General features: G+C 38.8%; 2 protein-coding genes across 3 annotated transcripts in view; one reads left to right on the top strand and one right to left on the bottom strand.

Moving 5' to 3' along the window:
- Positions 1-12,906, bottom strand: part of DIAPH3 (diaphanous related formin 3) — a 546,165-nt gene that overhangs the window by 503,442 nt on the left and 29,817 nt on the right. The gene's annotated exons all lie outside the window — the stretch shown is intronic.
- On the top strand, positions 4,864-6,471 carry LOC101278589 (fumarate hydratase, mitochondrial-like). The gene is given in 2 exon segments (XM_012536768.3): positions 4,864-5,914; positions 5,916-6,471. Coding segments are annotated over 2 exon segments (1,527 nt in total). The 5' UTR covers positions 4,864-4,892; the 3' UTR covers positions 6,421-6,471.

Here is a 12,906-nt window from a genome sequence, read left to right as displayed (position 1 = left end):
GAGATGGTGCATGTTACAAGCTAAGCAGTATACCTGCGTTGTTCCATGGTCTTTACTAAAATGCAAGTGACATCACTATTACAAAGAGACATCATCGTGGGGAGGAAAACTGGCCGTTCATTGTTTCAGGTGTGATAAGCTAACCACCCCAGTCATAGGTTCACCCAATAACAATTCCCACAAACCCACCAACTACCTCATTCTACCTTCAATGTTCCTAAATATTACTAATGGGCATTTCCCACTTTTAACTTGTATTATTGAAATTTATGAAAAGTTCTTTAGCCAGACGCTTCTTTGAAAAGATGAAAAAGTACCACCCCCCCAAAAAAATTAACTACTTACAATGATTTGCTCACATTTAGATTTCATATAGTATTTTAATATTATTAAATGAAAAACATTATATTATTGAAATTCCTTTAAATTTCTTGAAAATAAGTTACCACATGCAATACGTATTCCACAGCCAAATGCCATGTGCAGAGCAGCCAATGGAAATGCCCACGTAGGGAAGAACGAAGGCCTCAGTCTTTCTTTATCTGTGATAAAGTCACAAGTCCAATCCTAGCGTGCATGTGTTCGGTTGCTCATTTGTTTTTTTGTTTTGCCTATGTTTATAATTTTTTTAAATACTAAGTTTCACTTAAAGGTTAATTAAAAAGATTTAATCCTTTCCCATTAAGTTCAATAACACCATGAATTCTACCACAGACCCCTTGGTGGTCCATAGACCACAGGTTAAGAGTCCCTGGTAGGTAGATATGGAATAATAACAGAAATAGTGGTGGAAAAGAAAGCAACTCAAGTTCTAATGCTTGCAGTGAATCAATGGGAGGGACTAGATGACCTACAGTTGAGACCAACATGGAGAAATGAAATAAAAATGCTCAAGAAGAGCTGGAAGTTTTTGAATGAAGAGCTACCAGGAAAATAAAGTCCTCAAATAACCCCTAGGTTTCAAGTAGAGCAAGAGGAAAGCAAACATTCAAAGATAACAGGCTTTGAGTTCCAAAGAACAAAGTAGGAGGGTTTTCGAAGGCTGGAGAAGTTGGGAGATACTGTCAGATTAGAAAAATAAACAGACCTGGATGAGGGAGAAGCACATAGGTGCTTAGTGAAGATGTGGATTGATTATGACTTCTGATGTTGACTCTGGTCAGTAGAAAAGTGATTTTAATTGTAATAATTTTAATGAAAATTAACTAGGAAACATAAATCAAACCATGTGGACTGTATCTTCTCAATTTATCTTCTCTGCCCTCTGCCCCTACTGCCACTACCCTAGTTCAGGCCACCTGGACAATTGCTGCAGCCTCCTAACTTGTCCCTGTGTCTTCACTGCCCCCTACCTCTACCCCTCCCCGAGCTACTCCCTGCACTGATGTCAATTTGATCTTACCGAAACGCAAATCAAATCATGTCCCTCACTCCTGTGCTTAAAACCTTCAGCCTTTGTAACCCCATTACTCAGAGGATGACCCTCAAATATCTTACCATGGCTCAAAGGTCCACTTTAAACTAAATCTTACTTCCTCTCCAGACAATCTCTTCACTACTCCACCACCCTTATATGATCTAGATGTAATGAATAACCTAGAGTCTTCTACACATGCACAAGCTATCCCTCATGCCTAGAACCTATCCACACCCACAACTTCTATCCCATCCCCTTTATCTGGCTAATTTCAACTCAATCCTTAGCTTTCAGTTTGAACTACATCTCACATAGGAGCCTTTCTGACACCTCAAGACTGGATTAGATGCCCACAGACCTAGTGCTTTCCATTATATTATATGTATACTACTCTGAAACTGCCTTTCATCATACATATGTTTACTCAACAAACCTTTAACTCCTTGAGAACAAGAATTGTTATTTTATTCACTAAATGTTCCTGGAACTTGGCATGGTCCTAAGCATGTAGTGGGTGTTCTATTAATATTTGTTAACTGGGTTAATTAATGAAGAGCTTCCTACCTTCCATGCCCAGGACACAAGCTACTGCATCTTACACTTCTAAATCCTTCTCAACGATATTTTAAATAAGGAATAATTAACACAGCATATCACGGAGAATGCCAGACATTATGCCTTTTATATATTAAATTTAAAAACCCAGACTCTTCCCAACACTGTTATTTCAAAGTGCAGTCCCCTACACTAAAAACAAGTATGAATTTCTGTAATTTAATACCATGGTATAAGATAGTAAGGAAAATACCCACTCAAAGGAAAAGAGCACAATACATTTTAAAAGAATTTAATATTCAAAATACCTCAAAGTTATATATACCCACATCTACTCAAATAGTTTCTAATTGCATATATTCAAATATTATAATACTATATGCTTGAAAGGAAATATAAATTAGCTCTGTAAATAAGTATCAGACTATTTTTAAGACATAGACCAATACTACCCATACACAAAAATTATCTGAAGACATCAACAATGGCTTTCTACTTGCCAACCTGACACTTCCACTAGGAATCCATTCCACTGATATCCAGGAAGTAAAATTATTACAGGGTAAAAAAATTACTACCACTCCTGCCAGCCTGTATTCCAACCTGTCCTTTAAAACTCAGCTGAAAAGTCACCTTCTCTATGAAGTCTTCTCAAAGACCAAAGTTGACCACACCACTGTGCCATTCCAGCCCATATCACTGCACTACAACTGTACACTGGTTGTGTACACATCTGTTTCCCCACTGTTCCCAGAGGGCAGAGACAGATTATTCATTTCTGTATTCCTATACTAGTACTAAGCCCTCAATAAAGGCTTCATGAATGAATGGATAAAAGGATGAATAAACAAGTCTGCATACCCTACTACATCTTAGCATATTCAACTCTGAGAGCTCTTGATCTTATTCCCAAGTTTCTACTGATTTGAAGAGGAGCTCTCTAAACCAGTCCATAAATATTTAAAAAGTCCAAGATAGCACTTAAGTGTTACTACTGAAAATCTAAGTACAGGAAGCTCTAATTAACTCATATTAATGGACTCAGAAAGGCCCACCCAACTTAGTAAATAGTTTAAGTTTTATAGAACTTATTTTCACGTATATTCAGTTGTCCCAGTCCATGCTGGTATACCTACTTCAGACAGAATATTTTTAATATATAGTTTTACAGAAAAGCTATTGAATATATTATCATACTTTTTGCTTTATCATTCGTTTTTAACTTAAAAAGGAAAAATAAGAATAAAAATGCAAAATAAACAAATTACAGTACAGAAAGCTTTATATCTTACTAGGCCAATATAATTATTTTAAATTATTCTTTTCCATTGAGCATTTTTTGTAAAGTTAATGATTTAGGTCCCGTGACCGTACTTGCGAGTTAGACACAAATTCAGATAATCAAAATCATTTTATTTTCTTTCATAAGTATGACATCTAATTTAACATATATCCCACAAGACACAGCACATCTAGGTAGGCACAGGAATACTCTGCAGGTAGACAAAATCCAAGCCTGTCAGGCACATCCATCTGGAAACTCATCTTCGAGTGAACCAGTCTCACAGAAAACACCCAGGAATATGCTGGAGTGGTCTGGCAGCAGTTAGTTATACTGAGTGAGTCTGAAGGCCCACGGAGAACAGGGAAATCTTCTCAAAGCACCCATCAGGATGCACACCCAGACCATGAACCCCTCAGCGTCTCTAAGACCCCATTCCCGAGGGGAACCAGGAAAGCCTGCACGTATACCTGGCAGCAGGCTGCCATTGTTGCTAGATCTGTGATTTCCATACAGAAGTTTTTCTACGCCCTTTGCAATTAAGAAACCTTGTATCCTTTACCCGTTGCCATCTCTCAGTCACACATATCATTATTCCTTTCGGACAGACCTTTTTCAGTTTTGTTTACTAGAAATATTCAAAACAGTTCATTTCTTATCACAGAAAAATTCTTAGATACACTATGTCTTTACAATTATAATTTTCTCAGGATTAAGATCGATGGCTATGATACAACTTTCCCTTGTCAGTTCAAGGTCAGTAGTCTCATATGGGTGGCTGCAAGAGAAAAGCAGAAAATAAGGAGATATATTGAATACGTCTAGATTTTACACTGGCACTCTGAGTGGAGAAAGGGATAGGACTTAAGTGGCAGTATAACTCTCTTGGTAAAGATCATGTTCTCTGGGGCCAGTCTGCCAGTTTTCCCAGCTGCCTCATGTGACTTTGAACAAGTTACCTATACTATCTCTTGCCTCAGTTTCTCTGTATTTGAAAAAGGGAATAATAATAATGCCCACTCAGAGGCTTGTTGTGAAAACTGAATGTGTTTATAAAGCTAACATTTGGAATGCTACTTGGCACATAGCTAGTAATTAACTGTCCTTACCATCACATAACACTCCTTTTTCCAATCAGCAGCTGTGTTTCTACATTCTCTAAGTAAATTCTCCAGCAACTTATCTTACATCTTTCTATTCCCTGGAAGATTCCTGCATGTTGACTGAGAGACGTATACCAAGTTAGAGAAGCAGGGTTCTACCATGGAGGCCTTATGTGCCATGTCAAAAAGCTTTAGGCTTGACCTATAGATAACAGGTGCAATTAAGCAGTTTCAAATAGGATAAAATATGGTCAGACATGCAATTTAGATAGGTCATTCTGGTTTCTGTGCAGGAAGTTGGCTTTTTAGGAAGCAATAGAAAGTTGTGAGAGTCCTGACGAGATAATAAAGGGACTAGTGCTGTCATAGAAGACTTGAGAGAAGAGAATATATTCAAGAAATAATCAGAAACACTGGAAGGGTGAAGTTACCGTCTATGAAAATATAGGAATAGAAATGTGTTTAAGAGGGAAGTAAAGCGTTTAATTTGGGGCACATAGATATCCCCCGGAAGTTCTACCCGGGCTGCCGCGCTATGGATCGCGCGCTACAGCTCCTCGCGCGTTCGCGTTTCCTCTCGCGCGCTCCAGTTTCCGACCCCCGCCCTGGCCTCGGCCCGGGTGGCGCGGCACTCCTGCTGCTTCGGCCTCCGAACGTCGTTCGAATGGCAAGCCAAAATTCTTTTCGGATAGAATATGATACCTTTGGTGAACTCAAGGTCCCAAATGATAAGTATTATGGCGCCCAGACTGTGAGATCAACAATGAACTTTAAGATTGGAGGGGTGACAGAACGCATGCCAATCCCAGTTATTAAAGCATTTGGCGTCTTGAAGCGAGCAGCTGCTGAAGTAAACCAGGATTATGGTCTGGATCCAAAGATTGCTAATGCAATAATGAAGGCAGCAGATGAGGTAGCTGAAGGTAAATTAAATGATCATTTTCCTCTCGTGGTATGGCAGACTGGATCAGGAACCCAGACAAATATGAATGTAAATGAAGTCATTAGCAATAGAGCAATTGAAATGCTAGGAGGTGAACTTGGCAGCAAGAAACCCGTGCATCCCAACGATCATGTTAATAAAAGCCAGAGCTCAAATGATACTTTTCCCACAGCAATGCATATTGCTGCTGCAGTAGAAGTTCATGAAGTACTGCTACCAGGACTACAGAAGCTACATGATGCCCTTGATGCAAAATCCAAAGAATTTGCCCATATCATCAAAATTGGGCGTACTCATACACAGGATGCTGTTCCACTTACTCTTGGGCAGGAATTTAGTGGTTATGTTCAACAAGTGAAATATGCAACAACAAGAATAAAAGGTGCCATGCCAAGAATCTATGAGCTCGCAGCTGGGGGCACTGCTGTCGGTACTGGTTTAAATACTAGAATTGGCTTTGCAGAAAAGGTTGCCGCAAAAGTGGCTGCACTCACAGGCTTGCCTTTCGTCACAGCTCCAAATAAATTTGAAGCTTTGGCTGCTCATGATGCTTTGGTTGAACTCAGTGGAGCCATGAACACTGCTGCTTGCAGTCTGATGAAGATTGCAAATGATATTTCTGGGTTCTGGTCCTCGCTCAGGTCTGGGAGAACTGATTTTGCCTGAAAATGAACCAGGAAGCAGTATCATGCCAGGCAAGGTGAACCCCACCCAGTGTGAGGCACTGACCATGGTTGCAGCCCAGGTCATGGGCAATCATGTCGCCATTACCATTGGAGGCAGCAGTGGACATTTTGAGTTGAATGTTTTCAAGCCATTGATGATTAAAAATGTGTTGCACTCAGCCAGACTGTTGGGGGATGCATCAGTTTCCTTCACAGAAAACTGTGTGGTGGGAATCCAGGCCAACACAGAAAGGATCAACAAGCTAATGAATGAGTCGCTAATGTTGGTGACAGCTCTTAATCCTCATATAGGGTATGACAAAGCAGCCAAGATTGCTAAGACCGCACACAAAAATGGATCGACCTTAAGGGCAACTGCTATTGAACTTGGCTATCTCACAGCAGAGCAGTTTGATGAGTGGGTAAAACCTAAGGACATGCTGGGTCCAAAGTGATTTAAATAAATTCATAATAAAAATGATTGTCATATAAAATAAAAAGTGAAACAGACTCCTTATATTTCTTAAAAATGGATAAATGTGAAAGGAAACTGCTATTGAACTTGACTGTCTCTAGCAGAGCAGTTTGGTCAGTGTATAAAACGCCAGGACGTGCTAGGTCCAAAATGAATTTTAAAAGTATAAAATAAAATAATTAAATTGTATAAAATCAAAAGGAAAAAAAAAAAAAAATTGGGGGCACATAGAGTTTCAAGTACAAATGAGACATCCATGTGAAGGTATTCTAGGTCAATGCATGAATGTCTCAACTTGAGGGAAAGATCATAGACAGAGATATACACAAAGATATACCAAGTCAAGTACTATATACACAGGAAAGGAGCAATGGCTTCAGGAAAGCAACCTGAGAAATGACAATAGTTTTAAGATAGGCAAAGGAAAAACACACACAATACAGATAGAAAAGGAAAAATCAGAGGGATATGAAAACCTATAGTTTGGTGCCACAGAAGCCAAGAAATCTTTGTTTTTCAAAGAGGAAGGAAATAACTGTATCAGGCAGAGCAGAGAAATCCATTAAACTTCCAAAGACTAAAAAGTAATGAATATCACTGGGGATAAAAAGGATTATTTTATAATGATAAATTGAAACAACAATCCAAAATGTATATGCACTCAGTTGCAGAGCTTCATAAAACATGAAGCAAAAGCTGAAAGAACTAAAAAGAAAAATTAAAAAACCCAAAATTATACTTGGAGATTTCAACACTCCTCAATAATTTTTAGAAAAAGCAAACGGAAAATCAGAATATAGAAGATGTGAACAACACTATCGACCAACTTGGCCTATTAACTATTTATGGACCAATTCTAACAAAAGCAGAATATACATGGAACATCCACCAGGACAGACCACATTCTGGGGCAGAAAGCAAGACTCAAATTGAAAAAGACTAAAATCATACAAAGTATGGTCACTGGCCACAAGGGAATTAAATTACAAATCAGTAACATAAAGATATCAGGAAAATCTTCAAATATTTGAAAATTAAACAACATATACCTAAATAATCAATGGGTAAAAGAAGAAATCAACAGGAAATTTAAAACTATTTTGAATATTCAGAAGATTAGCAGCTAAAGCAGCTCTCAGAAGGAAATTTATAGCATAAAATTCTTATTAGAAAACAAAGTTCTCAATTATTTAAGCTTCCACCTTAAGAAGCCAGAAAAAGAATAAAGCAAAAGTATAGAAATGATAAAGATTAACAAATAAATGAAAATAAAATAAAGAAAATCAGTGAAACCAAAACCTGGTTCTTTGAAAATATCAATAAAATTGACAAACCTCTAGACAAACTAATCAGGGGAAAAACAGAAGACAAATTATCAATATCAGAATTGGAAAAGGGGGAAATAAATATAGATCCTACATTAAAAAGATAAGGAAATATCACAAATAATTCAACAACATAGATAATATGGAAAAGAATTCCTTAAAAGACAAACTACCAGGTCTCACTCAAGAAGAAACAGAAAATTTGAATAGTCCTATATTTAGTAATAGACATTTCATTTCAAACAAGATAGGAATGGCAAATAAACACATGAAAAGATGTCCAACATAATTATTCACTGGAGGAAACAATTTGTCAGTGTCTTATAAAGTTAAAACCACATGACTCGCCCTCCAAAATGAAAACATATGTCCAAAAACAACTGCACTCAAATGTTCATAGCAGTTTTTCCTAACAGCCAAAAACTGCAAACAACCCAAACTGTTGAATATATAAACCAACTTTAGTATTATCAAACAAGGGAATACTATTCAGTAACAAAAAGAACAAATTTCTGATACACCCAATCACTAGATGAGTCTCAAAAGCATTATGCTAAGTAAAAGAAGCCAGACACAATGGCAAAATACAATGTAATGCCATTTATATGAAATTCTAGAAAATGAACTACTGTATAGTTCAGAAAACTGATCAGTATTTTCCAAGAGCTGGGAAGGGGGAAGAGAACTGACTGCAAAGGACACAGCGGAAACTTTCTGAGGTGATGGAAATGTTTTATATAACTGTAGTGTATGCATGATTGTATACATTTGTCAAAATTCAGACTGCACTTTTAAAATTAATACATTATATTATATGTAAATCATACCTCAATTTTTAAAAGTGCATATTACTAATCACTAATATTGTGAATGCATGGTTTACCAAGCATTTTAGTATATATTACTTAATTTAGCTCTTATAAAAACCCCTATAAACAAGGATGCCAAGGCTCAAAAGCTAAATGGCATTCAAAGCTAGTACATGGCAGAGCTGGCACCCGAACCCCGCTCCCCTACATTCACCTACATGTAATGAAGAGCAGACACTAATGGAGATCTCAGAACTTCCTCTAGTTGCTGTACAGGACGATGTCTGTTTTGCTAGCTGTAATTGTGGACTACCTGGTGTCTTGAAGTCAATTTAGTGGAATGGATCACCTTTCTTTTTTTTCATGGAATGGAGAGGAGTAAAAAGGAGTGGAAAGGGGCTTCCCTGGTGGCGCAGTGGTTGAGAGTCCGCCTGCCGATGCAGGGGACACGGGTTCGTGACCCGGTCCAGGAGGATCCCACATGCCGCGGAGCAGCTGGGCCCGTGAGTCACGGCCGCTGAGCCTGCGCGTCCGGAGCCTGTGCTCCGCAACAGGAGGGGCCACAACAGTGAGAGGCCCACGTACCGCAAAACAAACAAACAAACAAAAAAAGGAGTAGAAAGGAAGGAAAAGAAAATGATTAGAGTTCATTATGCTTAGAAACATTAAATATTGGTTCTTAAAAAAACTTTCGTTTTGACAGAGAGAATTTCTGTATGTGTGCTGGGCTACAAAATAAAGTGTGTTTCTCACTGTGGGTCCTAGTCAAAAAAGCTTGAAAACCATCGCTGCAGGCCACACAAGGGATTACGGCAGTAACGTTGGCTGCAGAGATATGAAAGGGGAGATGAAGATCAGCAGGAGCGCTGTACTTTAGGCAAATAGTTGTGAGGGACAAGGGAGAAAAAAGCAGGTCAAAAATAACGCCTGCCCCACAGAAACACCCAGTGGACACTTTGATGGAAAACTCAGCATTGTGACATCCACATTCAATTTTGTCCAGCTTACCTTTTCACACATGCCCCCCTTCACTGTCCTCCTCCCAACCTTTTTGCCTCTACAAGGAAAGCTTTCCTTTCAACCCAGGTATAAACAATGAAGCGTTGTAAGCTAAATGATTTTTTTCACCTTTATATTACCCTAGCACCTTGGACAGCACTTTATACCTAGCGGGTGCCCAAATATTCGTAGAGCAAACGCTGTTTAAAGTATATTAAATCTGCCTAGGGGCCTCAAGGCTACAGTAATACTTCATTCCTTTAACCCAACAGTGTCCTATGAAATTAAATTCTGACAGTAATTTAAGAAATAACCTTGAAATGTGAAGTACTTTTGCAGGCCTTTAACAAAGCAACCTAAAGAGATGGGTTTCTAACATTAATGTTTCCCAGGATGTTTCAATCTAATGTTTTTAAAATACTGTTATTCAAACATATGACTACAGCAGATGCCATTCTTATATTTCTTCTCTCAAGTCCTGCCCAAAAAAGGCTATTCACTTTAGGAAGTTCTAAATTAAAAGCACACATGCAACACATGTTGCAGGGGTGGCAAACTTTAATTACAAAACATATCGCTAGCACACATCAAAGCATAATGGCAAATGTTTCCCTGCGCTCTGACTCACCAGAAATAGTTTAAAGAGCCCTCAAAATATCCAGCTATCCTCTCCCTCCTCAAAGCTCTGCATTGCTCTGTAACACACATACCCTGTAAGGGTCAACTGCAAATAAGTCAGTCACACCACCCCTCTGTCCATACATCGGGAAGTATTTTTTAAAGGGGGTAAAAATGGACAGAACTGAATGCAGTAGTCAAGATACTTGAGCTTAAATGAGACTCACCAAAACCCTGTGAGGAAGGCAGAGAAGGCATAAAATTAGTCCTGCTTCACTGACAAGTGAACAATCTAATAATTGATCTGCCAAGGTCACAGAGCTAAGTGGTGAAGTTCTGTCTTCCAACGAGAGTCTTCTGATTCCAAGTCCAATTCTCTTTCCACACGGCATCAATCAACAATGACCAAGAAAGAACTGAGTTGTCAGTGTCTCCTGTTCAAGAGAGCCGTGCTTATTCTCTGACCTCCACAACAATGGGCCAGCTGCCTAAACTAGACTGCCTGCTCAATCTTTCCCTGGAAGGAGAGGGTAGCAAGGAATCCAGGACAGTCAATCATGTGAACATCTAAGATGAAGGTAGGTCAAGGCAACAGTCAGAAATCCAGCCAGGTGGTCAGAAAGGCTGACATCAGGTCCTGGTCAAAGCTTCTCTACTCTGTGCAAAGGCAAGACTCCATCTCCAGGAAGCTTGACCAGGACCAAGCCAGGCCCAGATCCCAGGAAACCACAATACCAGGCAGGTTATCAAAAGAGAGACTCGTTCTTTCATTTGTTGAACTAATTTATGAAAATGCTTAACATGTGCCAGACAACATGCCTGGAAGTATTAATAACAACTCACTGTCTCTGTGTTCAAACGGTTTAAACCAGTGAGAAAGACAGACCATAGGCCAACATCAAAAAAATCTACAGGGCTTCCCTGGTGGCGGAGTGGTTGAGAGTCCGCCTGCCGATGCAGGGGACACGGGCTCGTGCCCCGGTCCGGGAAGATCCCACATGCCGCGGAGCGGCTGGGCCCGTGAGCCATGGCCGCTGAGCCTGAGCGTCCGGAGCCTGTGCTCAGCAACGGGAGTGGCCACAACAGTGAGAGGCCCAAGTACCGCAAAAAAAAAAAAATCTACAAACAAATAGATGCTGGAAAGGGTATGGAGAAAAGGGAACCCTCCTACACTGTAAATTGGGAATGTAAATTGGTATAACCATTATGGAGACCAGTATGGAGGTTCCTTAAAAAACTAAATATAGAGCTACCATATGATCTAGCAATCCCACTCTTGGGCATATATCTGGAGAAAACCATTATTCGAAAAGATACATGCACCCCAATGTTCACTGCAGCACTATTCACAATAGCCAAGACATGGAAGCAACCTAAAGGTCCATCGACAGAGGAAAGGATAAAGAAGACGTCGTACATATATACAATGGAATTTTACTCAGCCATAAAAAAGAACTAAATAATGCCATTTGCAGCAACATGGTTGGACCTAGAGATTATTATACTAGGTGAAGTAAGTCAGACAGAGAAAGACAAATATTATATGATATTATATGTGGAATCTAATAAAAAATGATACAAAGGAACTTATTTACAAAACAAAAACTGACTCACAGATCTGGAAGTCAAACTTATGGTTACCAAAGGGGAAATATGGCAGGAAGCAATAAATTAGGAGATTGGGATTAACATATACACACTACTATATATAAAACAGATAACTAATAAGGACCTACTGTATAGCACAGGGAACTCTACTCAATATTCTGTAATAACCTATATGGGAAAAGAATCTGAAAAAGAATGGATATATATATATATATATATATATATATAACTGATTCACTTTGCTGTATATCTGAAATTAACACAACATTGTAAGTCACCTATACTCCAATAAAAATTAAAAAAAAAAAAAAGACAGACCATAAATCATGTACTGCTTTGATAAAAATATGCACAGGGCACTATGGTAAAACCCAAAAGTTCTGACCCTACCAAGCCCAGGGGCAAGGATGAGGGGAGAGGCAAGGAATGGAGACAGGATGGACAGAGAAAGTCTTCACTGAGGAGGAACCCATTTACTAATGTAAGATCAGAGCACGATGGCTTCCAGAGTGGCCCACTGAAGCCACTCCACAACATGACTCTGTTTCTAGAACTTGGAATAGAGATTATGTGTTGGCAAAGTGCAGAGACAGAGTCATGAAACAAAGGTAAGGGTGGGGTCTGAATGAAAAGAGGAAAAAAAAAACTGTAGAGTGCCCACAAAATATGAACAAACCTCAAGAATATCATAACATAGAATACTATTCAGCAACAGAAAGGAAGCACTCACACACACCACAACATGGATGAACCTTGAAAACATTATGCCAAGTAGAAGAATTCAGTCACAAAAGCGCACGTAAGACTCCATTTATATAAAATGTCCACAAGAGGCAAATCTATAGACAGAAAGTGGACTGGACATTGCCTAGGGCTGAGCGAGTTGGGAATAATTCGGGAGACTATTCACAGGTATAGTATATTTTATATAAAAATTCTATATAGTATATTCTATATAAAAAGAATATATGTATATATATTCTTTTTGGGTAATGAAAATGTTCTTAAATTGATTGTGGTGATGGTTCTACAACTCTGCAAATATACTAAAAACCATTGAATCATACACTTTAAATGGGTGAACTACACGCTATGTGAATTATACCT

This window comes from Orcinus orca, chromosome 18 (assembly GCF_937001465.1).
Source record: "Orcinus orca chromosome 18, mOrcOrc1.1, whole genome shotgun sequence".
Taxonomy (NCBI): domain Eukaryota; kingdom Metazoa; phylum Chordata; class Mammalia; order Artiodactyla; family Delphinidae; genus Orcinus; species Orcinus orca.
The sequence above is the reverse complement of the archived record's forward strand: the minus strand, read 5'-3'. Positions and strand labels throughout refer to the sequence as shown.